Raw genomic sequence first — 27,871 nt, 5'->3', positions numbered from 1 at the left:
AACACCATTGCATCATTGTCATTGCATGCTTTAAGTCAGACAGTCTGAGACACTGAAATGCTTCTCTGCAAAGTGTGCAGTTCGCCTTAGGTTCATCGTGAGTTACTGGACAAACTCACTGACCCCTTTGTTTCTATTCAGCCCTATATCTGGAAATTCTCTTGCGTTCAAACGGTGGACGCGAGCTCGACATGTTTTTTAAAAAACGCGCAGGTTTCCAGCACATGCTCTCTAGACTCCGTCGCTATGGCAGCAAAGCCGCAATCTTGTGCGTCGCGTCCCGTTGGTTTCATACGGGACGTGTCATTTTGCTTGTAAATAAGGGACGAGGATGATTCCATATTTCAAGGGACTGACAACCGTTTCATTTGTTTCGTCCTGGCCGTCGGAATCGATCCATACGAGGGAGTTCGCTAAAATATTGGTGGGGACAATTTTGCCATCTTAAAATATTGATTGGGACTAGTACCTAGCGTCCCCCCCTAAACCTACGCCCATGCATTAACATCTAAACCTCTCTTAATTCTCAATAAGAGCGTCTATAGCCGTCTTTAATGACTGGAGCCAAACTCTGCAGGACAACGGCTCTTTAGGACCAAACTTGCCTACCCCTGCTCTAAGTAGAGGAAAACATTGGTATAATTGTACTCTAAGGAACAATAGTGTACCTTTAAAGGTTTAGTTATATGTTTTGGTTCCCAAGGAACACTTTTTGTTTCTGAGAGTGTAGATCCAATGCACAAGACAAAAGCAGAAATCCAAAGAAACCTTTATTTAAATGTATTCAAACCAACTGAAGTACAGGAATTCACAGGAGAAAACGTCTACACAAACAACAGGATTTTTACCAAACAAGGAGTGAACTGAAACTGATATACACACAGAAGACTCAAATCAATCAGAAACCAACCTGAGGTGACAGAACTAATCAACAACCTAGAAGATTAACAAAGAAATTCAGACGTGAACGGATATTCATTTTTAGATATTTAAAATGGAAACAAGACAAAAATACTAAATAAGTAAAGCATTTTTTTCAGTGTAGGCCTACCCACCATTGTCTATATGAAATGTGCTATATAATGGATAAATATTTGAAATATGGCACAGTCGTGCTGTGTTTAACTCTTTATATATTGTTGTTGGGTTTATCAACTAAATCCCTGTAGATTATGAAGAGCTGCTGCAAACAAAATCACATTTAACCAGTTCTAAGATTAGAGAAAAGCATACAGATATAAATTCATCAGATATGCAAAGAGATTCTTAAAACAAACACATATTGTGTTAATATTTTAGACATCTAAAGAACATTAATCATTGGTGTTAGAAAACTTTGATAAGATCACATTATATCATGACGATTAACATACAGAAATAAAACACGATTAGTAGATTCACAAAACAGATGAAAGTAAATAAGAAAAATAATGAGGAATGGAAACAGTGAATGTGGGTAAACACACAAACATTCACATGTTCTCACTCATAATTTGTGCAGATGAAGTTGAGTTTGCGAGTTTCAGGAAGGCTGACCCAGCGCTGATCTCCTCCAGACTGAACTGCTCCTTTTCTCTTCTCGAGGTGGCAGTTTTCCGGTGTAGTTCCGTGCCCTGGAGCCCAGTTCTGATAGTACATGTTCTTTCCGCTCAGCCAGAGCCACATGTTCATGAGGCAGTAGTTGTGTAAACCCAACCACACCTCCGCAGTAGACGCCGCTTTAACCACATTCATCACACGACGCTGCATCTCGTCTGAATGAACCGAGATCAGATCCACATGGTGCTGTCTGCAATATCTCAGAGCTTCAGGCCACGTCAGGTTCTCTTTGATCAGAATCAGTTTAACTGGACACAAAACAAAACACAAGCAAAAACTAGAGAGAGACTGATCAAAAACAACATGAAGAACACACTGTGGAGGAATCTGTCATGTCAGACATGTAGCGTGAATTTTAAGATACAGAAGGTACGGAAAGTATTTAGACCCCTTTACATTTTTTCTCTCATAAATGTACACACAAGACCCCATACTGACAGAAAAACACAGAATTGTTGACATTTAAGCAGATTTATTAAAAAAGAAAAACTGAAATATCAAATGGTCCCAAGTATCCAGACCCTTTGCTGTGACACTCATTTATTTAATTCAAGTGCTGTCCATTTCTTTTGATCATCCTTGAGATGGTTCTACACCTTCATCTGAGTCTAGGTTTGTTTGATTATACTGATTGTACTTGATTAGGAAAGCCACACACCTGTCTATATAAGACCTTTCAGCTCATAGTGCATGTCAGAGAAAATGAGAATCATGAGGTCAAAGGAACTGCCTGAAGATCTGATCTGGCCAAGGTTACGAACAATGTTTGCACTTAAGGTTCCTAAGAGCACAGTGGCCTCCATAATCCTTAAATGGAAGACGTTTGGGAAGACCAGAACCCTTCTTAGAGCAGGCCGTCCGGCCAAACTGAGATATTGGGGGAGAAGAGCTTAGGTGAGGGAGGTAAAGAATAACCCAAAGATCACTATGGCTGTAGCTCAAGAGATGCAGTCAGGAGATGGGAGAAAGTTGTAGAAAGTCAACCATTACTGCAGCCCTACACCAGTCTTGGGGCTTCATGGCAGAGTGACCCGCGGAAGCCTCTCCTCAGTGCAATGCTAATAAAACACCTGAAGGACTCCAATTTGGTGAGAAATATGATTCTCTGGTATGATGAGACTAATATATACCTTTCGGGCCTTAATTCTATGCGGTATGTGTGGAGAAAAATATCACCAGTCCCAACAGTGAAGCATGGTGGTGGCAGCATTATGCTGTGGGGGTGTTTTTTAGGTGCAGGGACAGGATGACTGGTTGTAATCGAGGGAAAGATGAATGCAGCCAAGTACAGGGATACCCTGGATGAAAACCTTCTCCAGCAAGCTCAAGACCTCAGACTGGGCCGAAGGTTCACCTTCCAACAAGACAATGACCCTAAGCAAACAGCTAAATTAATGAAGGAGTGGCTTCACAACATCTCTGTGACTGTTCTTGAATGGCCCAGCCAGAGCCCTGACTTAAAGATGCCCTAGAATGATTTGAAACAATGTTTTAAATTGTTCTCTGATATCTACATAGAGGGTATGTGGCTTATTTAAGGTCAAAAATTGTCCAGATACGGTTTTACAGGTCCATTTACAACCCTATAAATTTTCATTATCATTGCAACTTGGTCATTATCATTACCTTTGAAACTGTTGATTTATATGGCAGTTAAATTAATCTTGTCTATTTTATTAGACTACTGATATTGACTGGTTTGAGGTCTTTTATTGGTATAGGCAAGGGACATATGGCCTCGAACGCACCACAATGCCAGAAATCACATCTACGAAATACATTTACGTTACATTACGTTACAGTTTGACAGTAGAGTACTGTTTTAAAAGTCGATTTATATAGACAAACAAAGTAATGCAGAAGCCAGTCAAAATAGTCAGTGTCATGTTTACTACTCACCCGCTGCTAAATAATCATACTTCAGTTCTCAAAAATGTATATTTATTTAACAAATTGACAAGAAGCCTTGTAAAATGACTATTGTTTCAACTTAGATGGTGGAGAAGGTGACGTTAGCTACAATGATCAACTGAGCGATCTGTAAGCAACTAAACAGTAGTAGTAAACATAGTTAGATTTTTAGTTATGTGTTGAATAGTGTTGAAGGTCCATTTTGCAGTTTTTAGTTATGTGTTGAAGGCTAATTTAGATTTAAATCCATCAAAAGGAATAGACATACATAACTACTGTTGTTTTTTTTGACAACACTGGCAGGAAAAAATATTATCCTTTGTCATTTGACAAACTGTTATGTGTGCTTCTTGGAGTTTCCAATTGTTACTCTACTACTGTACTAGTATCTTGCGTCAGATCTAGACAACACGGGATATTATTGTTAATTTTGTCTTACAAAGAAACTTTCAATTTAATCAGAAATGGGTTCGACAGCCAAGAAGTGGAAAAAATCACTAACTTTTTGCAGGAATATGGCTGGAATCGGCTCTTTCTTCAGTACTGGACGCTGAGCGAATCCTGCTTAATATTGTCCGAGGTTAGAAAAACTTTGAATTAAATTGTTGCAGTATCCGATTGTAAATAAACATCAACCATGACTGTTGACATTGTTTATCTTTGGGAAGGTTATGAAAAGTCCTCACATCCCCTGCACAGCCTGTAACATGACCTTTATTTCCATGATCTGCCAATTTCGCTATCCTTGCGTGACACTTGTTTACCTGCAGAACTCCCGATGATTCTGCTCCACAGCTCCGCCTGACATTGAACATGTGCTGACATATGCAAATGTTGGGGACGTACATATTAATGATCCCAGCGATTGCGGCACAGTTGGTGTTATGTTGAGAATCGCCTGTTTTTCCGTGGGCTTTTTTTCACAAAAGAGATTTACATATGAAGGAAGAGACAATGGTGTTTGAGACTCACTGTATGTGATGTCCATGTACTGAACTCTTTTTATTTAACTATGGCAAGTTTAATTAAATTTTTCATTCTAGGGCACCTTTAAACCCAATTGAGCATCTCTGGAGAGACCTGAAAATGGCTGTCCACCAACGTTTACCATCTAACCTGACAGAACTGGAGAGGATCTGCAAAGAGGGATGGCAGAGGATGCCCAAAACTTGTTGCATCTTTCCAAAAAAGACTAATGGCTGTATTTGATCAAAAGGGTGCTTCTACTAAACACTGAGCAAAGGGTCTGAATACTTAGAACCATGTAATATTTCAGTTTTTCTTTTTTAATAAATCTGCAAAAATGCAAACAATTCTGTTTTTCTGTCAATATGGGGTACTGAGTGTACATTAAAGGTCCCATGGCATGACATTTTATGAGGTTTTTCAACATAATATGAGTTCCCCTAGCCTGAATATTGTCCCCAAGTGGCTAGAAATTTTGATCAGTGTAAACCGAGTTCTGGCTCTTTCTCTGCCTTTGAGAAACTGAGAGCTCAGATGAGCTGATCTTGAATTCTCCTGTTAAGACATCATCAGGAAAGGTTATCGCCCCTTCCTCTGCTTTGCCCGCCCAGAGAATTAGTAGAGAAAGGAGTCAGTTTATCAGTCACAATGTCAGCAGCACAGGCTTTACCATATGGATTCAACAGCATCGCCACAAACAGTGAGTAACAGCAATCTTTCCCCAGCTCTCCGTCTCTCTCTGGACTCACCTCACTAAGCCACGCCCCCTCCGCCACATAATCTCATTTCAAATGCAAAAATGTCAGCCAGTCACAACAGTGAGTGTTTTCACTGAAGACTCACAGCAGAGACGCCTCTTGAAACAGAGCATTCCAGCAAGAGGGCTAATATCAGTATAGAAAAAATGCCTTTTATTTCTAAATTATGACTTTTCTAATGTAAAAAACATACTAACAATATAAGTACACCCCAGGAAACATTATAAAATAATAATACAAAAATCCATGCCATGGGACCTTTAATGAGAAAAAAAATGAATTAAAATGATTTTAGCAAATGGCTGCAATAAAACAGAGAGTGAAAAATGTAAAGGGGTCTGAATACTATGAATACCATACGTATTTGGAGGTGATGGATGGATTGTGTGTGATTTGTGAGGATCTGCTCACCTTCATGACACACAAAAGGAAATTGGTTGTTGCAAGAGTAGTCATGCCATTGTCCCTGAGGATTCGGTCTAATCACTACACAGTTTTCATCACCTCCACTATTATCAGGTTGATCAGACCTCCAGTATCTGAATGAGGAGTTGCTCTGATCTGACCACTGCCATGAGTCTCTGAACAGACCGATCCAGACCCATGATCCAGATAAGTTACGATCACTGATGAACTTCTGAATCTGTTGACTCTCATTCTGGTTCCTCACACTGACCAGATCAATGTGATTCTGTCTGCAGTAACTCTGAGCGGATCTCCAGTTCTTCATCTGATCGACTAAGACGAGTCCTGTGCTCACTTTAAGAACAGAAACAGATTCATGAGTCAGTTTGTTCATTATTCTTACACTGATTTATGGTTTGGATGTGAATAAGAGCAGTGGTGGAGCATCAGAAACACATTTCATTCAGAGACTTTCTACAGCTGATGATACATTAAATATTTACATTTACATTTATGCATTTGGCAGATGCTTTTATCCAAAGCGACTCACACTGCATTCAAGGTACACATTTTTATTGTCAGTTCTTGCTTTCCCTGGGAATCAAACCCATGACCTTGGCGTTGCTAGCGCCATGCTCCACTGGTTGAGCTACAGGAAAGCCGAGATTATTAAATATTATCAATATCTTCAGGATTATCTTTAAAGATATAACATCTTAGCCTAGAAATCTAGACGCACCCTAGCGGCAGCAAATCTAATCTGCTGCAAGTGTGGTCTAGCAATACACGTCTGAGCTGTAAAAACCAAACTCTGGTCAGGCCAATCACATTGTGTATAGAGTCAGTGGGCGGCTTAACATGATGACGACCGAGTTGCGCTTGGGTGCTACTAGTAAACACAGGAGCTGGTGAGCAGCGGTTTTACGAAAAGGCTTTGACAGCGACTCTGGAAGACTTGGAGTTAAGCTTTTCTCTGAGAAAAGAATAAAGAACGGCACTGAAGTCATTCATAAAAAAGGGAAGATGTGTTAAAGCACGTACATAAAGCACCACCATATCCTTTAATCTATCAACTAGCTCCGCTTCACCTACGTTGCTCTGGTTGGTTGTAGCGCTATCCTATCGCGTGCAGAGGGAGTTTGAAAGACAAACGTTTATCTGCCCCTCGGATTGAGCTGTTAATGGTGAGTTTCCAGACCAAACATCTTGATGTGGGTCTGGTTTGTCAGGCTAATAACATCTGTGAATATACTGATGATTTTAAAGTACTTTTTATTTCTCCTTTCTGTTTCCTTAAAGGCGGGCGTACACTGTGCGAATTCGGACACTCGGGAGGTCGTGAGATATTGCAGACACTACGAGTCAATTAATTTGATCATCGCATCAAATGAGCTGGTACACGACGCGACTGTGCACCGTGAGCCGGCTGCGATCACACGAGCTTTTGTGTTAAACACAGACACCGGAGCTTTTAATGTTGCTGCTATAACTTCAGATACAAAAAATAAAGAAAATGTGTGCAAGTGATTTGTTGAAAAGCAGAGAACAGTGGCCATTCCTTTAAACCGAAACAACCAGAGGGAGAGTACCACACAGTGTAGTTATTTCGGTGTCTGCATTTAAGTGTGTGTATAAAGGCTCTCAGACAAACACATTTGAGTCATTCTGTGTCAAAATCTGCCAAATTTCTGAAAATTTCCCAGATTTTGTTAATTTTTATTTCTCAAGAAAGAGTCAAGAAAGAGACAAAATCTTTAATGCGATGGATGTATATTTACTGAGTAATTCAATATTTTGTAGTGGGGTCAGAATGGCAATTTTCACAGGGGTTTAAAATGACTTTAGAAAGATGGCATCATAATTTTATTTTCACACAGAGATTGGTAGGTCTATTAGTGAAATCTGTTGACTTTAGAAATCTTTGTCTCATTATAAGCCAACGGTGACCTTTCAAAAAAAGGATAAAAAGCACTTGTGAACTTGTGAAAGTTTGCACGCCTGTAATTCATTTTGAAGATACCTTAATATCCTTTTAGATTCCAATTCTTAAAACCCTTTTTACTTTTGGTTCCTTAATTTTAAGGCCCATTAATTTCCAGAGATATAGGAATCTCAATGTGGCTCCACGAGTTAATTGGTAACCATTTTCAGTGGTCTCATATTTTCTGAACAACAAATAAACTAAAATGTATCTATTTTTTTTAGATACATTTCTTTTAGATACACAATTGAACATTGCTGTCTGAGTGCCATCAATATTTTTCCCATACTGCGCATGTAACTCTTTAGTTTAATACTAAAGTATTAAATATATCTCAATATACTTCTATATCCTCGTTCTTAATACAAATTTCTTTTGCAACCTTCATTTTAATGGCCCTATGGTTCAGTCCAGTAGGCATAATGTGACTCCATGCTCAAATTACTGAACATTTATTTTCTACACTAAAGGGATATTAAATACCATCAACCTCTATTCAAAATTATAAAACGTAAACGTTTTTTTTTTTTCCTCAGGAAGATACATAGATGGCATACAATTTGAAAGCATAATAACTAGACTTTGAAATTTCAGCCAATAAAACATTTTATAAAATTATGGCACTTAAAATGTTGAACTAAATGTTTTTGCAACCATATATGAATAAATGAAAATGCATATTTTTGTATTAAAGAGAATGTCTCGGGTTACGACTGTAACCCTTGTTCCCTGAGAACAGGGAACAAGACGCTGCGTCAGCTGACGCTACGGGGGGAGGCCTTCAGCGTGACAGGTGTTTGAAATCGCTATCAAATCACAATCCTACTGACCGGCGGCAGACAGTGACTTCATCACCATGCGACCAGGATGTATATAAGGGCGCCGTGCAAACATGACGCTATCCACTTCACCTGAAAGGACTGTCGGCAGGCAAGCCTTGAAGCATGGCAACCTGACGTAGCATCTCGTTCCCTGTTCTCAGGGAACAAGGGTTACAGTCGTAACCCGAGACGTTCCCTTTCGAAAGGAAACTCGCGCTGCGTCAGCTGATGCAACGGGGAACGATAAACCCACGCCGCCATGCTGACGGGAGTGCATGCCCCTTACTGCCAGTTACAACTGCCCGGACAAGAGTTCGAAAGAAAAGTCTGAACCACTCCCCCTCTGGTCCCACTAGGCTGACTGTGGCAGCATTCCCTACGGTCATAGCCCAAGCTTTATGCCTAAGAGAGGACCTATTAACTTCTAGCTGGGGTCTCCACCCTCGGCCCGCTCAAAGGCATGGGACCAACTACTTCAACAGAAGGGGTCCCTTTAAGGGAATGTGGCTAGGGGGCCCGAGGGCGCCCCAGCCAGCCACAATTCGGGAAATCCTTCACCGAATGCCACCAGAGCGGCCTGACCTGGCATCACTTATGTGGGACAATCCGGCTTGGCCAACCCTGTCTGTTTAGAAACAGAGCCTCCGGACTTTTGCTTACTCATGAGCATCCAGACTGAGGGACTGCAAACTGGCCGTGTGGAATCCTGGAGAGCAGTACTCAGCACAGTGCTTTCTAACCCTTGCAATCGAGGGGAGTTTCTTCTGCTCGATCCTAGGATCTACTGAACACATATATTACAGAGGTGCTCAGGAGGTTGGACAGGCCTACGGGCTGATCTAACCGGGAGGCTCCGAGGGGGGCTTGACCGTCTGATCAGGCTCAGGCGGCCGTAAGCTCGCAGACAACCCTCGCTGAGGGGAGCTCTTAAGACTGCCTGGTAGATAAACCATGCTGTAGGCTGGCAGGTCCCTGTCCTGAAGACACCGTGCAGCAGAAACGGCGTCTCGTCGTGCTAGGGCATGAGCCCGCCCTCGGGTACTGCCGGCTGAGGCTGGGACCCAACAGCGGGCACCCAGTTGCTGTCAGCATAAAGCCAGTTATGTGTTCCCGTCTAAGGAACTCGTTCCCCCCCCGGGAGGCCTGAAGGATCCTCAACCTGGCACCGTTGAGGCTAGCTGTTAAAGGGCACAGGGAGGTGGCATAACTGGTCCCCTCAGGGAGGCCCATGAGGCCATCAAGGCCAGAAGCCACCCATGACTGTCCAAACAGGGGCCTGCTTTTGACAAGGTTTCCGCTGCAGCCAGAACTCACTCGCAGGGAGGCCTACTGAGGCCTACCACCTGTCCTAGAGTTAACTGCCCGGACTGCCTCGGCTGGCATCTCCCCGCCAACCGGCCTTCTAAAATCGGTCCATCCCAGAGGCCTGTAGGGCCCTATGTACGACGGCGCAGTCCCGATATAAGCAGATGTAGATGTACTGACTGGAGCCTGGGGCAACCTTCCGGGGCAACTTGCCACCGCAACACGCCACCGCCATCCCACCAGCCACCTAGGCCAACCTGATGCAGTGCCCTGATGAGAGCCTACATCGATCTGATAATCCAACCACTAAGGCCCTAAAAAGGGTTGGGACAGACCTTACTGCAGTTCATGCGCTAGCCTGTCCTCATTTTACTCATCTAGACCTTTCGCTAGCAGAGGTGTTAAAGCTACACAGAGGTGGCTATGAGCTTAATAGTTTGACTAGGAGAACACACATAAGTTTACATTGAAGCTACGCATGCGCGGTGGCCTCAACTGCTCATATTACACATATCCAGATGAGAAACTGCCTACCACAGACTACAGTGCTGCGCCAGCAAACATAAAGCCTACATAAACACACAGTGTTTATCACAAACAATTATCTAGCCACTTTACTGGGGAACTACACGCCCAGACTTATCTGAAGAAATTGTTTACACATCCGCAAAAAACCCTCAGGGAAGCCCAAACATATGGGAAAGAAAGAATGTTTGCCCTAAAAAGGGGACTCACCCGCTGTCTTCCGGTGCCTCATCGCTTCCATGTAAAATGCATGTTTCGGCGCAGCAACCTGAGGGGGCGCTCTCACAAACCAGGCCTGGCAGGCCATCAGAGTCTCACATCCGCTCATCATGGGCCCGCCCGGCCTGATGTAAGCACACCCTGGGAGAAAGAGGGGAAGAGGAAGGGACACTGACTCACGTTCTCCGCACCCTCGGGGGCGGAGACTCATTGCGCTTCCGCCGCTGAAACCGGCTCTTCTCCCCAATGTCCTTCCTCCTGTTGCGGGTGCCTCGCCTCTTCTGCGCCCTGCTCCTCCACGGAGGGGACGCACGAGAGGCCACACTACTACGCTGGCCCTGCCGTCGATCCTCAGATCGCGACGGGCCCTGGACACCCTCCTGCCTGGGCGCCGCCCCGGACCTCAGCGGAATACATGTCTTGTAAGCCGCCGAGTGCGCCCTCGCCTCTCTGAACTTTCCCACCACCGCCTCGATGGAGGTGCCGAAAAGCTCAGAGGGCGAGACCGGGGCATCGAGGATAAAGTCTTTCTCTTTCGCCCCGATGTCCACCAAGTTCAACCACAGATGCCTCTCTGTGGCCACCATAGCCGCTATCGACCGTCCGTTGGCTACTGCCGTCTGTTGGCGGCCCGGAGAGAGAGATCTGTGGTGCAGCGCAACTCGGCCATCGTATCAGGGAGTCGGCCCTCCCCCTGATCGAGGTCCCTCAGCAGGTCGACCTGATAAGCCTGCAACACCGACATCGTGTGCAAAGCCGCCACCGCCTGACCCGCCGACGGGTACGCCCTTCCATTAAGACTTAATGTCGCGCGCCCCATAACTTTGAGCAGCTCTCCGTACACGGGGCAGGATGGCTGAGAGGATTCGGCCTCAGCCTCATTATCCTCCTCATCCACAGTTCCACTTTGTCACACCCCATCCTTTGTTCCACTGGAAGAGCGGCGACTGACGAAGAGGAGGAGTCTCCATCCGAGTCCTCCTCCGTCAGCCTCCTCTCGCGATGTCCTGAGTGTGTATATTATGATGGACAGGAATCATGATTAGCTATATTTATAGAGTCTTTGAGTCACAGGTGTAATCCATGTTTGAGAGTTGGTTTAATCTACCACTCCTTACTGTAGAAACAGCTTACTGTATATATGCCACTTTAGCATAGCGATCACTTGAATATACAGCTACAACGAGTTATCGCGCTAAAAACCTGGCTGTCATGAAAGGGCGCGTCTGCCTGCTGATCGCTGATTGGCTGAAAGTGCATGCACGTCCGCTGGAACCCACCCAATCTGGCAACACCGTGTGTGATTTGTGCTTTGAATCATGTGCAAGCTCGATGGATCGCGTAGTAACCAATAGGGTGTTGGTGGTATATGTTTACACTTCTCATCCAACCACAATCAAATTCACACTATCCGGATGACGCGATTTATCTGCATAGTTTTTTTTTTAAACAAACTGAAATAAAAGAGGAGTAACGAGGCTATTTTTAAAAAGTAAGGAGTAGAAAGTACAGATAATTGCGTGAAAATGTAAGGAGTAGAAGTAAAAAGTAGGCTAAAAAAATAATTACTCCAGTAAAGTATAGATACCCAAAATTTCTACTTAAGTAAGGTAACAATGTATTTGTACTTCGTTACTTGACACCTCTGGCTCTTGTCACTGCTGTATATTTATAGAAGTTATTTTTATTGCATTGAAATTTGGTACAAATTGCAACTCTAAATGAACGGTTGTTGTCATTTTAAATACTCACTGTTGCTGCAGATGAATTGACAAGTATAACTGCAGGTCAAATCATGAAACTGCCCATTCGACATCATTCCACAATCCTCATTTCTGTCTTCAGGTTGTCCAATAGCCCAGTCCAGATAGAGCTCAGGATCACCTGAAGACCACTGCCATTTATTAACACTCGTCCTATTTAGCCCAATCCAGACATTCTGAACACCTCCACCAGTCACACTCGTCTTCAGCTCGATCATGTCGGTCATGTTGTCAGCAGTGGCCAGATCTGTGTATTTCTCTCTGCAGTATCTCTGAGCTTCAGTCCAGGTCTTGTTCACGTTTATAAAGTGATACTGACGCTGAACACATTCAGATACGGAGCAGAGAGCTGTGAAAGAGAGGGTTTGATTTAATGCTTTTCATAACAGGGTCAAACCTGATGAAACTATAAACCAGAAATAAAACTACAGACACACTCACCAATGAGAAGAAGAACCAAATATAGAGTTTGCTCCATTTCTGAGGAAGAAACACATTGAAATTTTAGAAATCAAACACAGAGTAATTTATCATAATTTAGATTAAAATGTGACAGTTTCAGTTTCTTAACAGCAGCATTAATGAAACACACAATAATTCAGACAATATGATCATCTCAGAGTCTAATTGTGTGTGAAGAATGATCATGTGAGTTGTTCTTACTTTAGAGGTTGTGTGTTTCTGTCCTGAGTCTGATGTTTCTGTCTGCAGCTTTAAACTACGTGATTATTATATCTGCTCTCATCCCTCATTCAGCGCATCACATCATTTGGTTATTGCTCTAAAAAAAGCCTTTTCTTCCTTATTTACGTGTTTCCACATCTTTTCTCTGTTGGTCATTGTTAATGTAATTCTTTGGAAACATGTTGTTTTGAATGTGAGATGAGGATCCGTAGGTATATTGTATTTCCATAGAAGTTTCACAGGAAAAATCCACCTCAACATTTGTATTTTCTATTCTTATCATTTGTTTTCATGTTCATTCACCATCGATACTGTCAGTGACCGATGGGATGTTTCTGCATCCCAAACACAATATTTAAGGCACACTCTGTGTCTCCATTAGTCTTCATGCTTGATTCTGTGTCATAAGTGCTATATGCACACAATGGCCAACAACAAACATGTGCAAAGAAAAGACCAACAGAAGAAACACACACAACACTTTAATCATGAAATCAGTAGCACCGAGAACGTCCACATTATTTCACTATAGTGACGTCACTCACTTCTGATATGAGGCCAATGTAACAGGTATAGAAATTACTCTGAAAAATGTGTACTGTTAGAAATAATTTACACAAAGTCTGTTCATTTATATGTTACCTGTTGAAAATGAGGGCTTGCCCTTTAAGTGCTGTGTGATCACAAGATGCCTTAAAGGGATCCCATGGTGTTGAGACTTGTATGGCTTAATATAACATAAATGATGTCTCTTACTGAATTATGTAGTAGAAAACCCATGAAAGATCTACGTTATTTAAAAAATCGATTTTATATTTGGACCATGGGCGGCGCCATTTTGTTTGCGTTCTAGGTTGATGACGTAGAATGGTTGAACTCCTCAATCAGCTGGCGTTACCCATAGCTATTTTTACCACAGCGCAACTCGAAAATTGTTTCAGAGTTAAACAAAACCAATGAATTGCTTTGTAATTGTACTTGAAACACACTCAAACATACATGTGCACACAAACTCACCTACACAAGTCACAAACAGATCGGCGGGCGGGCACACACACCTGAGAGCCTGCGCTGTCTCAATCGAGATGTTGGGCTGCTCAGTCTCCACGACAGGGGCTGAATCCGAAATCGACCCATATACCTTGAAATAGGGCATTATTTGAAGGGACGGCCATTTGTAGTGTTGTCCGACACCATAGTGGACATGTTCGAGTGCAGTCATTCAGTCTCACGTTCACCGCAATAACGAGTGTACAGCCGATTTACAAACAGCTGTCCGACTTCACGCACTCGTCTTCATTCACTCCTTCAAGTTGTATTAGTGAACAAAAGCAGGGAATGTTACTTGTGTCTTAAAAATGAAAGTTTAAAGATTGAGGTTAATTCACTGAGCTTGTGCTCAAACTTTAATGCACAAACCAATCCCATGCATCATCACCAAAACATCCTGCCTCTCTTCCTCACGTTACCCTATCCCATCGTCCTACCTAGATATAGTTCCCTCTGCTGGTTACATTAGGCATTACAGTTAATCTACTGCATATCAACAGTCTATCTATGATATCAACACAAGGAATAGTGATTGAGGGTTATGTATGTGCGCACGCAGTGCGTGTGTGTGTGTGTTCGCGCCGATCTGTTGGGGTGTGTGTGAGTCTGTGTGAGAGAGAGAGTTTGTGTGCACATGTATGTTTGAGTTCGTGAAGTTCGACAGCTGTTTGTAAATCGGCTGTACACTCGTTATTGCGGTGAACGTGAGACTGAATGACTGCACTCGAACATGTCCACTATGATGTCGGACAACACTACAAATGGCCGTCCCTTCAAATAATGCCCTATTTCAGGGTATAGGGGGTCGATTTCGGATTCAGCCCCTGTCGTGGAGACTGAGCAGTCCAACATCTCGATTGAGACAGCGCAGTCTGTCAGGTGTGTGTGCGCGCCTGCCAATCTGTTTGTCACTTGTGTAGGTGAGTTTGTGTGCACATGTATGCTTGAGTGTGTTTCAAGTACAATTACAAAGCAATTCATTGGTTTTGTTTAACTCTGAAACAATTTTTGAGTTGCGTTGTGGTAAAAATAGCTACGGGTAACGCCAGCTGATTGAGGAGTTCAACCACTCTACGTCATCAACCTAGAACGCAAACAAAATGGCGCCGCCCATGGTCCAAATATAAAATAGATTTTTAAAATAACGTAGATCTTTCATGGGTTTTCTACTACATAATTCAGTAAGAGACATCATTTATGTTATATTAAGCCATACAAGTCTCAACACCAGGGGATCCCTTTAACTTCCTGCTCTGCCCCCTCATCTCCCCTTTTGATATTGTAATCTCATGGGAGAGGTATCTGCCAATTCTCCTGATAATCTTCTTTAATCTTTATCCCTTTTATTTTCTGTGTGATTATTTTTGTCATTTTATTCTTTTTAAGTTATATTTTTGTCTATATGGAAGAGCACATGGTGATTAAATCTACAACACATTTATTTTATAGAAAGAAAAAGGGCAATCTCACTCAAAAAGCTGCTTATTTCTCACGTTCATGTTTTTTATTGTAAATCCCCTTTTTTGATATTGTAATTTCATGGGAGAGAAAAAAAGGCAATCACACTCAAAGAGGCTGCTTTTTATGTTTAACAGAGGGATTAAAGATCCAGTAAACTGTCATCTGTTGTCCCGTGTTCACATTAATACACAAAGCAGAGGGGTCATTCCTAACTGGTGTCGCTGGGGAAATGCGAGTCGACCGGTTACACCAACTCACAGCCAACATTACAACAATAAATGTCCTTCACTGGTGTCACAATTCACCAGTGTGAGTGCCCGTGATCACCACCAGAGGGCACTCCACCCCGGACTGTCACTCCATCACAAACTACATTACCCATAATCCTTTCCCCGGACTCATTAGCACTCACTGTTTACACCTGTGTCTCATCACCTCATCACCTCTGCCTATATAAGGCTGGTTATCTCTGTCACAACTGCATTTATGAGCGGTTCCCTGGTTTCATGTATCTTGGTCTTTGATTTCTTGCCTTCTCCGTGGATTACCCTTTCGCCTGTTCCTTCTGTTTTGTTTGCCTTTTTGGACTGCTTGCCTGTGTATGATTTGCGTGTTTTATGGACTACAACTTTGGATTACCCTTCGATAAATACTGCATTTGGATCTTCAACCTAACCTTCTGTCTCAGAGCAGTTCGTTACAGATCTGTACACAGGCAAGCAGTCCGAAAAGGCAAACAGAAAAGAAGGAATGGGCAAAAGGGTAATCCACGGAGAAGGCAAGAAATCATAGACCAAATCTGTGTCCAAAAGTAAAGTGCGCACACTTCGAAGGCTGCATTTGAAGTGTGATTACGCCACAGCGGTGCGACGAAGGCTGTCCCAATGTGAAGGCTGCACCTCTGAAGGCCACATTTGAAGTGCGATTACGTCACAGCGGCACTACGAAGGCTGTCCCAATGTGAAGGCTGCACCTCTGAAGGCCACATTTGAAGTGCGATTACGTCACAGCGGCACTACGAAGGCTGTCCCAATGTGAAGGCTGCACCTCTGAAGGCCACATTTGAAGTGTGATTGCGTCACAGCGGCACTACGAAGGCTGTCCCAATGTGAAGGCTGCACCTCTGAAGGCCACATTTGAAGTGCGATTACGTCACAGCGGCACTACGAAGGCTGTCCCAATGTGAAGGCTGCACCTCTGAAGGCCGCATTTGAAGTGCTATTACGTCACAGCGGCACTACGAAGGCTGTCCCAATGTGAAGGCTGCACCTCTGAAGGCCACATTTGAAGTGTGATTACGTCACAGCGGCACTACGAAGGCTGTCCCAATGTGAAGGCTGCACCTCTGAAGGCCACATTTGAAGTGTGATTACGTCACAGCGGCACTACGAAGGCTGTCCCAATGTGAAGGCTGTACCTCTGAAGGCCACATTTGAAGTGCGATTACGTCACAGCGGCACTACGAAGGCTGTCCCAATGTGAAGGCTGCTCCTCTGAAGGCCACATTTGAAGTGCGATTACGTCACAGCGGCACTACGAAGGCTGTCCCAATGTGAAGGCTGCACCTCTGAAGGCCACATTTGAAGTGCGATTACGTCACAGCGGCACTACGAAGGCTGTCCCAATGTTAAGGCTGCACCTCTGAAGTCCACATTTGAAGTGCGATTGCGTCACAGCGGCACTACGAAGGCTGTCCCAATGTGAAGGCTGCTCCTCTGAAGGCCACATTTGAAGTGCGATTGCGTCACAGCGGCACTACGAAGGCTGTCCCAATGTGAAGGCTGCACCTCTGAAGGCCGCATTTGAAGTGCGATTGCGTCACAGCGGCACTACGAAGGCTGTCCCAATGTGAAGGCTGCACCTCTGAAGGCCACATTTGAAGTGTGATTGCGTCACAGCGGCACTACGAAGGCTGTCCCAATGTGAAGGCTGCACCTCTGAAGGCCGCATTTGAAGTGCGATTACGTCATAGCGGCACTACGAAGGCTGTCCCAATGTGAAGGCTGCACCTCTGAAGGCCACATTTGAAGTGCGATTACGTCATAGCGGCACTACGAAGGCTGTCCCAATGTGAAGGCTGCTCCTCTGAAGGCCACATTTGAAGTGCGATTACGTCATAGCGGCACTACGAAGGCTGTCCCAATGTGAAGGCTGCACCTCTGAAGGCCACATTTGAAGTGCGATTACGTCACAGCGGCACTACGAAGGCTGTCCCAATGTGAAGGCTGCACCTCTGAAGGCCGCATTTGAAGTGCTATTACGTCACAGCGGCACTACGAAGTCTGTCCCAATGTGAAGGCTGCACCTCTGAAGGCCACATTTGAAGTGTGAATACGTCACAGCGGCACTACGAAGGCTGTCCCAATGTGAAGGCTGCACCTCTGAAGGCCACATTTGAAGTGCGATTGCGTCACAGCGGCACTACGAAGGCTGTCCCAATGTGAAGGCTGCACCTCTGAAGGCCACATTTGAAGTGCGATTGCGTCACAGCGGCACTACGAAGGCTGTCCCAATGTGAAGGCTGCACCTCTGAAGGCCACATTTGAAGTGCGATTACGTCATAGCGGCACTACGAAGGCTGTCCCAATGTGAAGGCTGCACCTCTGAAGGCCACATTTGAAGTGTGATTGCGTCACAGCGGCACTACGAAGGCTGTCCCAATGTGAAGGCTGCACCTCTGAAGGCCACATTTGAAGTGCGATTACGTCATAGCGGCACTACGAAGGCTGTCCCAATGTGAAGGCTGCACCTCTGAAGGCCACATTTGAATTGTGATTACGTCACAGCGGCACTACGAAGGCTGTCCCAATGTGAAGGCTGCTCCTCTGAAGACCACATTTGAAGTGCGATTGCGTCACAGCGGCACTACGAAGGCTGTCCCAATGTGAAGGCTGCTCCTCTGAAGGCCACATTTGAAGTGCGATTGCGTCACAGCGGCACTACGAAGGCTGTCCCAATGTGAAGGCTGCACCTCTGAAGGCCACATTTGAAGTGCGATTACGTCATAGCGGCACTAGGAAGGCTGTCCCAAAGGGAGAGCTGCACCTCTGAAGGCCACATTTGAAGTGCGATTGTGTCACAGCGGTGCGACGAAGGCTGCCGCATTTCATGAGCGACTTCAAAATGCGCCCTTCGCTTCTCAGGCAAAGGAAGGGTACAGCAGATGGGACCTTCCCACAACTTCGCAGCCTTCCCTATCCCAGAATTCATTGCACACTGGTCACTACAGGATTTGACTGGTCCGCATTCCCGCGGCACTCGATCAGATTTCCCAGTTAAAGACGGTATAGCTGTTGGTAACTCAAGTGTAGCCTGGATACTATTGAACACAACAGCACAAGCGCTTGAAGTAAATAAAACATTTAGTGCATTCGCACAGTTCCCAGTTCCCTGCCCTGAGCAACCAAGATAAACTTTAATTTCCCAATTTTTAGTTGCATAAATGCTATTTATTTCTCAACCATTCTCTCAAGAAGAGGAATCAGTCCATTATCACCCTTTTCACGGTTTCTTTCTTTTCATACACTTTCTTTAAATAGCCTTCAAAATATAATCTGTGCGGGGCTGTATTTTTGTTTCGCGCGTAAAATTCACTCCGTGCTCACCCACTATAAATTATTTTATTCCTGACCCGACTGATCCAGCTAAATTTAGATTTTGTTTCCCTAATCTATCTTTTAAATTTCCCTTACAGAAAGAGACACTGGGGATGGGAATTGTCCGTGCAATCATTTATTTTTCTTACAGCCTAGGCTCCTGTCAACACCGTAACTAAAACAAATATCACAGAAAAATAGGCTTAATCAAATGTGACATCTGTAACTCAGAATTATAAGAAAAAATGCAAATAAACGAAAACTGCTGACTTAGATGTTAAAATAAAGTTTTTATATGAATGAATGAATGAATGTTCACTGACAACGGTCACCGAAAGATCGATCCTCCTAAGGCTGAATGTGTGGCCGACACAGAACAATTTAAATGGCTAGGCTATATTATTAGCTTATTATTATTTATGCAAGTTATTTATAAATTAAACAAAGATACTGCTGTCTATTGTTCATTTTCATTAACTTCAAATGTAGGCTAAATTAAAGAGAAGTGGTTGTTCTATAGCCTACATTGTTTATTTTTGTGATGCACGTTATCATTTGTAGCTACATTAAACACATTTATATATGTTTTCATTTATTACATATATTTTCTTGTCATGTAATTTAAAATGTGTAAATGAAAATAAATTGATCTATACATTAGCCTACGTAGACTTTTTACAACTATAGCCTATTTATAGACCAATAATATAACTTGAGTTTAACATCAGAAACAACAGAAATTTTTATTATCAGCCAAACCAGAAGAAAACCCTTTTCTACACTTTCATTGCGCTGAGCAGGAGAAGCTGGAGCTGGAGCGAGATAATGCCCAATAGAGACTCTGGTAAGGTCTGAGTGGGACATCATCTTCTGGGATGAGCAGGGCATATTTCCACTGTCCGCAGCTCTGCGGGGCTGAACCGGTCGACGGCTGGCATGCCATAAAAAGTAGACAATGCATCAATCAATCAATCAACTTTATTTATATAGCGCTTTTACAATCACGATTGTGTCAAAGCAGCTTCACAGTGTCAAACAGGATAATATTGCGACAAAATTAGATTTGGCTGTACAGTCGTACTGGAGAAAACAGTGATGTTATCAGCTTATTTTAATTTATCATAGAGAGACAATGTTGGCAGATCAGTATTATAGTTTATAGAATTAAATAAAACCTAATTCATACATTTTATTTGTATAATAAGTTGAATAACTTTAGTCATAATTTTAGTGTCCCCAACTGTGCAAGCCAAGCCAAAGGCGACGCATCTGAGATGATGAGTTGAATAAAAATAAGTCGGCCTAGGCCTACTTAAAAAAAAGACTTGGACGTATGATTAAAATATATTGTAACAGTTACATTTAACATAAGAAATAAACTGTTAACTAATATTTAAAATTTGACAATATTTAACCGGCTACAGATTTACATGCTTATGGTCCGGTCTCCCATCGTCGCAGGATTTGAAGCATGTCAAAACCCAATAAAAAGCTCAAATAAATAAATAAATTATATATATATGCTCCATTTCTCTTTTTAAAATCTCACGAACGTCCGCTGTCAGTTGTCACAGCCTAGGCCATTAGCTTGGTTCATTGTTGCCAAGTCTGAATGAGGTTGCATTTAGGCTACAGTTGCTTTGGGGTGTTTGTAGCCTATAGTCCACAGGTTAAGTTGTCTTTACTTAAGCAATATTTCTACCGCCCGTGCCCCGCATTTCAGGATATTTTGGCCCATTCTGGCCGTGATTCCGATACTTTTGAATAACAATTGGAGGGGTTTTATTATTTAGACCTGGCAACCCTGTCCCTCAGTTAGCCCTTTGTGCCGTTTCGTGCACTTTGAAGGCGTGGCCTGGCCTTCGAAGTGCGCACCCTTTACTTTGGGACACAGCTCATGATACATGAAACCAGGGAAATGCTCAGAAATGCAGTTGTGACACTAAACAAGACTTCGCCATGAATGACAGAGATAACCAGGCTTATATAGGCAGAGGTAATGAGGTGATGAGACACAGGTGTAAACAGTTAGTGCTAATGAGTCCGGGGAAAGGATTATGGGTAATGTAGATTGCAGGGTTGCCAACTCTCACGTATCTGGTGTGACACACACGCTTTCAGGCTCAGTGTCACACTCTCACGTTGCCCAACTTCAGATCTCACGCCAAATTGCCAAACCTACTTTTTATATTAAACAAATCTAGGCCTATAGCTTTTTTTTAAAAAAATAATTATTATTAAGTTTTTATGCGAAATTCAAACAATGAATAGCGTTTTGGCGCTAATGTTAAAGCCAGAGGCGTTGAAAAGCGGAGTGGCAACATGCGCTCATTTCCCGGCGGCACGCGCAATCACGTAGAGCGCTCAATAGCTCCTGCGCGGTGTCAGATGACAGATGTTGGCAGAGAGTTTTGTTAAACAGTACATCTTGTGCATTAATTATTAAGTCAGCCATCCAGGATCGTTTTATTATGGAGAGTGATTTGCTTAATGTCAAGCCCTGCTCAGTATTTCTGTCGCAGTGTTACCATAAACTGTTCCATGGACTGGTGCCTTGCCGTGGCGGAACAGCTTGTGAGTCCCAATGACCCTGAGAGCTAAGCTGGCAGGGGATTTGTACCCCTGGTAGATTTAAGCAAGCCAGACAGGTCAAAGGCGAGAGACCAGACGAAACCCAGTCCACCCCACCCTACTAGCCCGGCAGCAGGGGCTGGTATGCTGAGTATCAGAGCGCGTCTGCTTTCATAGCACCTGAGTCGGTCTGTCTCAGTCGCCCGGTGAGCAGAAGAGCACCTCGCCAATGGTCACGGGGCAATAGACCTAGTCAGTTGGTCACTGCGGGGCAACTCATAACTACACCAACCGTCACACACCTGTGTTCCGTTGGAATTTGTAGTGCTGAGTCCAGAGGTGGAAGTTTGACCTGGGCATGCATGCTTTCAATTAAATTTTTGCCCGGGCGCTCTCTACTATGAGCATCTCATCTCTCCTTTTATGACGGCAAACTTTCAGTTTCCACGACTGGCAACTCGGGAGCACTCCTTCCTTAAGAGTGCTGTCGTTGCTCGGCAAGGTTCGCGTGTACGGCAGGCGCGACCTGGTCGTCATCCTGCAACTGTCGCATATACCTCCATCGCATGCTGGAATGTACGCTCTCTTGGTGTTAGTTCTGACATGGACTGCGTCTCACCTCGTAAATCAGCCCTGATTGATGCAGAATTACTCCGACTTAACATCTCCATCGCTGCCCTGAGTGAAACCTGGCTGACCGGTGTTGGTTCTGTCCGGGAAAAAAACTATACTTTATTCTGGAATGGATACCCAGATGGTGAAAGACCAATGCACGGTGTTGGCTTTGCAATCCAAAACAAGCTACTTTCCTCAGTGGAAAAACCTGTTCCCATCTCCTCACGTCTCTCCTTACTGAGCCTGCACACAAACTGTGGCCCAGTTACAATCATAGCCACTTATGCCCCTACACTGACTTCTGATCTAGACGTCAAGGAATCTTTCTACAATCAACTTAGCGCTATTGTTCAGAAGATCCCCTCAACTGAGCGTTTGATGATCCTTGGTGACTTTAATGCCCGAGTGGGTGCCAACTCTAGTGCATGGCCTGACATTCTGGGGAGCCATGGATATGGCAACATGAATGACAACGGTCAGCGCTTACTGGAATTTTGTAGCACCCACAAACTCTGTGTCCCCTCCTCATTCTTTCAGGGCTCAAGCTCCTCCAAGGTCACCTGGCGTCATCCACGTTCTAAGCGCTGGCACCAACTTGACCATGTATTGGTGAAGCGTGAACGCTTGAAGGAAGTAACACACTGCCGATCACTACACTCAGCAGATTGTGACACTGACCACGCCCTCCTACGTTGCAAACTAAGGATGGTCCCAAACAAGTTTCATTACACCAAACCTAAGCCTACTCCTCGTCTGGATGTTTCTGCAACCCATGTGCCTGCATCGCAGCATGCGTTCCAGGCACTACTTGCTTCCAGCTTAGACTCCTCACCTCCTTATGCAGACATTACGGCTGCCTGGCAGCACTTCCACTCTACTACCACAAAGGCTGCATTTGCCATCTTTGGAAAGCAATCCAGATCCCAGCCTGACTGGTTCAAAACCCATGCCAGCCTGCTCCTACCTGAAATTGACTCTAAGCGCTCAGCCAGACTGTCCTACCTGCAGCATAACACTCGCTCAAGTAAGGCAGCTTTGAAGCAGGCATGCCGCAATGTCCAGCGGGTCACTCGCACAGCCATGCAGGCTTACTGGACCACACTGTGTGACCGTATTGAGTCAAGTGCATCCAATGGAAACATTCGAGGAGTCTTTGAGGGCCTGAAAGAAGCCTTGGGCCCAGTCCCTAAAAAATCCTCTCCACTCTATTCCCTATCAGGTGACCTTCTGACTGATTTGGAATCTCAATTGGCGAGATGGGCAGAGCACTGTAGCCTTCTCTATGCTCAGCCTGTCACAGCCAACACACTGGCAATAAATGCTGCTGTTCCTGAGCTCCCTACTATGTCTGATCTGGATGCAGATATTACCTAGAGGAAGTCAAAACTGCAATTAAAGCATTGAAAAATAACAAGTCTCCCGGTGCTGACGGCCTCCCCCCTGAGGCTTATAAGGCAGGTGGTGATGTTCTTGCCTCTGTTCTACATCATCTGGTTGTGATGTGCTGGAAGAGTGGATATCTCCCAGATGTCCTTAGAGATGCCAACATCATCACCATCTACAAGAACAAGGGGGACCGTGCAGATTGTAACAATTTCAGAGGAATATCTTTGCTCAGTCTTGCTGGCAAGATATTTGCTCGCACTATTTTACCACGTCTACAAATCCTTGCTGATCGTATCCTCCCTGAAAGCCAGTGCGGCTTCCGTGCTGGCCGGTCCATAGCAGACATGGTGTTCTGTGTTCGTCAACTACAGGAAAAGTGTATCAACAGCATAAACCTCTGTTCTTGGTGTTTGTAGACTTGACCAAGGCTTTTGACTACGTTAGTCGATCTGGACTTTTCCTCATCCTACAAAGACTTGGCTGCCCTCCAAAGTTACTGAAGGTGATCACGGAGTTTCATGAGGGCATGAAGGCAACTGTACAGTCTGAAGGCACTTGCTCTGAAGAGTTCCAGATAAGGTGTGGAGTAAAGCAGGGATGTGTCCTTGCTCCTACCCTTTTTGGAATTTTCTTCTCTGCCCTACTACGCCGTGCCTTCCCTGATGACTCGGGTATCCTGCTACACACCCGCAGCTCAGGAAAACTGTTCAATCTGGCCAGACTGCGGGCGAAGACTAAAGTGCGCCATGTTCTGGTACGTGAGCTGCTTTATGCTGATGATGCTGCCTTTGTTGCCCACTCAGAGGCAGATCTACAACTACTCTGCTCATCTTTTTCCGCTGCATGTCTAGAGTTTGGTTTGCAGATCAGTCTTAAAAAAACAGTTATCCTTGCCCAACTTGCAACCCTGAACCCTACAGTATACATTAACAACATACCTCTATCTGTGGTAGACAAATTCACCTACCTGGGTTCCACAGTATCAAATAACAATAACCTTGACGCAGAGCTTGACATGCGCATTGGGAGGGCATCATCGGTGTTTGGAAAATTGAGCAAGCGTGTCTGGCACAACAAGAACCTCTCATTGCTCCTCAAAGTCCGTGTATATCATGCATGTGTACTTAGCACCTTGCTATATGCAAGTGAGACATGGACAACTTACAGAAGGCACGAACATCGCCTCAACGCCTTCCATTTTCGCTGCCTCCGCTCCATACTGGGTGTATGCTGGAAAGACCAAGTGCCAAACTCTGTCATACTTGAGAGAACTGGCTCCAGTGACCTGTACACCATCCTTCGTGAACGCCACCTCCGTTGGACTGGGCATATCTATCAAATGAAGGACACCCGCCTCCCAAAAATCTTGCTGTATGGCGAGCTGGCAAATGCCCCCCGCAAACGTGGTCGCCCCCATCTACGTTTCAAAGACGTCATTAAGAGGGATCTTCAGGCCTTCTCCATCAACCTGGACAACTGGGAGGCACTTGCATTTGACAGAACCAACTGGCGTGCAGCAATTAACAACGGCCGTAGGGACTCTCAGGAGTCCTATAAGTCATTTCTGGAAGAGAGACGCTCTAAACGGGAAGCAGTTCGTCGCACTCGACATGAACGGCCATAGTAGTAGTTACCATAAAGGGGTCATATAATGCTATTTTTGTACAAGTTAATATGATTCTTTAGTGTCTAAATGAAAACTCTGTAATATAATTTAATTAAAAATTCTAATTTTACCTGGTCAAAAACAGTTATGTTTCCAGTGAGCCATTCTCATGCATACAGCTTTAAATGCTAATGAGCTTTGCTCACCCCGCCCCTCTGTTCTGGGGGGGCTTTCACACACACACATAAGGAGTGTCGCCGCTGACAACAGTCTCTGAGGAGATCTGTGCAACTCTAGCTATTTGAACCACAGTCGGACCGGGACAAGACAACAGCTCCAACGAAATGCCACAATTAAGGCTAAACAGGACGTTTCTGAACGGGTGGTTAACGTAATGTCACTGATCCGTCTTTATGTACTGGCAGGGTAACCTTAGCGATGAATGCTATGTGTTTACTGATGTTTACATTAGTTCATTGACAAAATGATGTTACAGCTAATGCCAAAAAAAAACTTGTTTTCTGTAAATGTTGGCTTGTCAGTGATGCTTAACGTTATCAATGCAGTGGAATAACTGTTACAACACGATTTTTTTTGACAGTAACTTATAAACCATCTACATAATTAAGCTTATGTCAGTTACCACGTCCACGTTAACTTTAAAACCGGCGTCCACAGTTTGTAATAACACAATAACCATAACGTGTTGTTAATTATAAACGTGGGATTATGAATTATATTGAGAACATCATACATAGAAAGCATGCCGTAATGTAACTTACCCACTTTAGCCGCTTTTATCGTGAAACGTGTACGCGTTTCAAACTACTCACTGGTGAGAAATGCTTCACGGTTCGCGCAGACATAAAAACATTGACGAAAAAAAAACTCAGCCACTGCGGTTTGGATTTAGGAACATCAGTATGACTGCTGTGTTCATTATTACACCCAAGAACAGAACACCACAATTGCTCCAGCCTATTCACAATGGCGGACTGTGACAGAGCTCGCGCAGGGCGGGTCTGAGTTGAAACGCTGCTTGTCAATCAACAGTCGTAGGAGGGGCTTGTGTGACGTCTCACATCGAACAGCTCGATCTGAGACAGGGGAAAACATATAAGGCTTTGGTCACTCGTCGACCCGCTCTCGCTTATGGACTCCACTTGTCCGGCTTTGCCTCCTCCTTCCGTATCTTTGGCTTTGTTAAGCCACTCCCCTCACTCCCTCCAGCTCCATCATGGGTCTCAGTCGCTCCAGCTCCACAGTGGTCTGCTGAATCTCCACCGGAGCCTCAGTCGCCAGACCCCGCCGGATCTTCAGTGTCTCCTAGATGTGTCGGCTCTGCGGTTACAACTTGGCCTCCATTCACACCATCTCCGCCTCTGTCAGTCGGCCTCCTGAAGTCATCAGCCCTGTCTCCTCCATGTTTCCTCCCTCCGTCAGTTCCGCCCTGGGTCTTCCTATATCTACACCCTTCTCCTACTCATCCTCCACCTGAGTCCCCACCCTCCCTCTCTCCCTCCCTCCTTCCCTTTCTCCCTCTGCTCTCCTTCTGGGAAGGGTCGTATTGTCAGATCCTGTTTCAGTGTGTTCTCATTTGTTACGTTTCTTTGTTCAGTTTCCCGCTACTCGTCTGTCCCCATGGTTACAGTAGTTAGTTTAGTTCTTTCTTGTCAATTAACGAGTTTCTGTTTGCTATTTAGTTCTCCTGTTTACCTCAGTCTGGGTCTGGTCTCGCTGATGTATAGAGTATGTTGCTACTGACCTGTATGACTCACCTGATCGAGTGTCTGTTAACCTTTGTTTGAGAATTGTGCCTGCACACACCCATGACAATTACACTCTACACTCTAGACAAAGTATGAAAACACGCTGTTATAGACATTTAACATGTTTTCGAAAAATTAACGAAGAACTATTATATAAAGTAAAGAACGTTACCAGAAAAAAAGAGTACAAAATTGTACGTTTTAAGGTAGAAGTTGCCATCACTGGGGTGGTACTCTTAAGGGAAACATTTTTGTACCTCTAAGTCAGGGATAGGCAAGTTTTGTCCTAGAGCTGATGTCCTGCAGAGTTTAGCTCCTACCCTACTCAGCCACCACAGTATAAAACTCATGGCTCCCAGCATGCGTCGTCACTGTTGAGATTTGTATGCTAATTCTTGATGTCTGATGTTCTTCTAAACTTGTATTTCTTACAATGTATTTAGAAATCTAAATATAGAAGGTCTGATCTGTGGCAAGAAAGTATTGTAAATGAATATTATTTATTAAAATTTTTAGTCAGTGATGAGTTTAGTCAAACATTTTTCTTCATGACAATTTTTGTCTATGGCTTCTTTTGATTTGAACAGATTGTGTGTTTTGTTAAAACTGTTACAAACTCACATAAAAAGCAAAGAGTCAAACTGCCCAACTAAAGGAAACACTGATCTCCATAATGGTGACCACACATTTTCAATAAAACATCAACATCTAAACCTCTCTTAATTCTCAATAAGAGTGTCTATAGCTGTCTTTCATGACTGGAGCCAAACTCTGCAGGACAACGGCTCTTTAGGACCAAACTTGCCTACCCCTGCTCTAAGTAGAGGAAAACATTGGTATAATTGTACTCTAAGGACCAATAGTGTACCTTTAAAGGTTC

At 44.1% G+C, this 27,871-nt stretch overlaps 1 protein-coding gene across 1 annotated transcript; it reads right to left on the bottom strand.

The window, feature by feature from the left end:
* Positions 1 to 879: 879 nt before the first annotated feature.
* LOC137081603 (C-type mannose receptor 2-like) lies at positions 880 to 12,597 on the bottom strand. Its single transcript, XM_067447662.1, has 3 exons — positions 12,243 to 12,597; positions 5,646 to 5,993; positions 880 to 1,847 (listed from the first exon to the last, which is right to left on the bottom strand). Exons 1-3 carry the CDS (start codon positions 12,478 to 12,480, stop codon positions 1,483 to 1,485), a joined length of 951 nt encoding a protein of 316 aa, XP_067303763.1. The 5' UTR covers positions 12,481 to 12,597; the 3' UTR covers positions 880 to 1,482.
* Positions 12,598 to 27,871: the final 15,274 nt, after the last annotated feature.

The sequence above is a fragment of the Pseudorasbora parva genome, chromosome 1, assembly GCF_024679245.1.
Source record: "Pseudorasbora parva isolate DD20220531a chromosome 1, ASM2467924v1, whole genome shotgun sequence".
NCBI classification, from domain to species: Eukaryota; Metazoa; Chordata; class Actinopteri; order Cypriniformes; family Gobionidae; genus Pseudorasbora; species Pseudorasbora parva.
The sequence above is the reverse complement of the archived record's forward strand: the minus strand, read 5'-3'. Positions and strand labels throughout refer to the sequence as shown.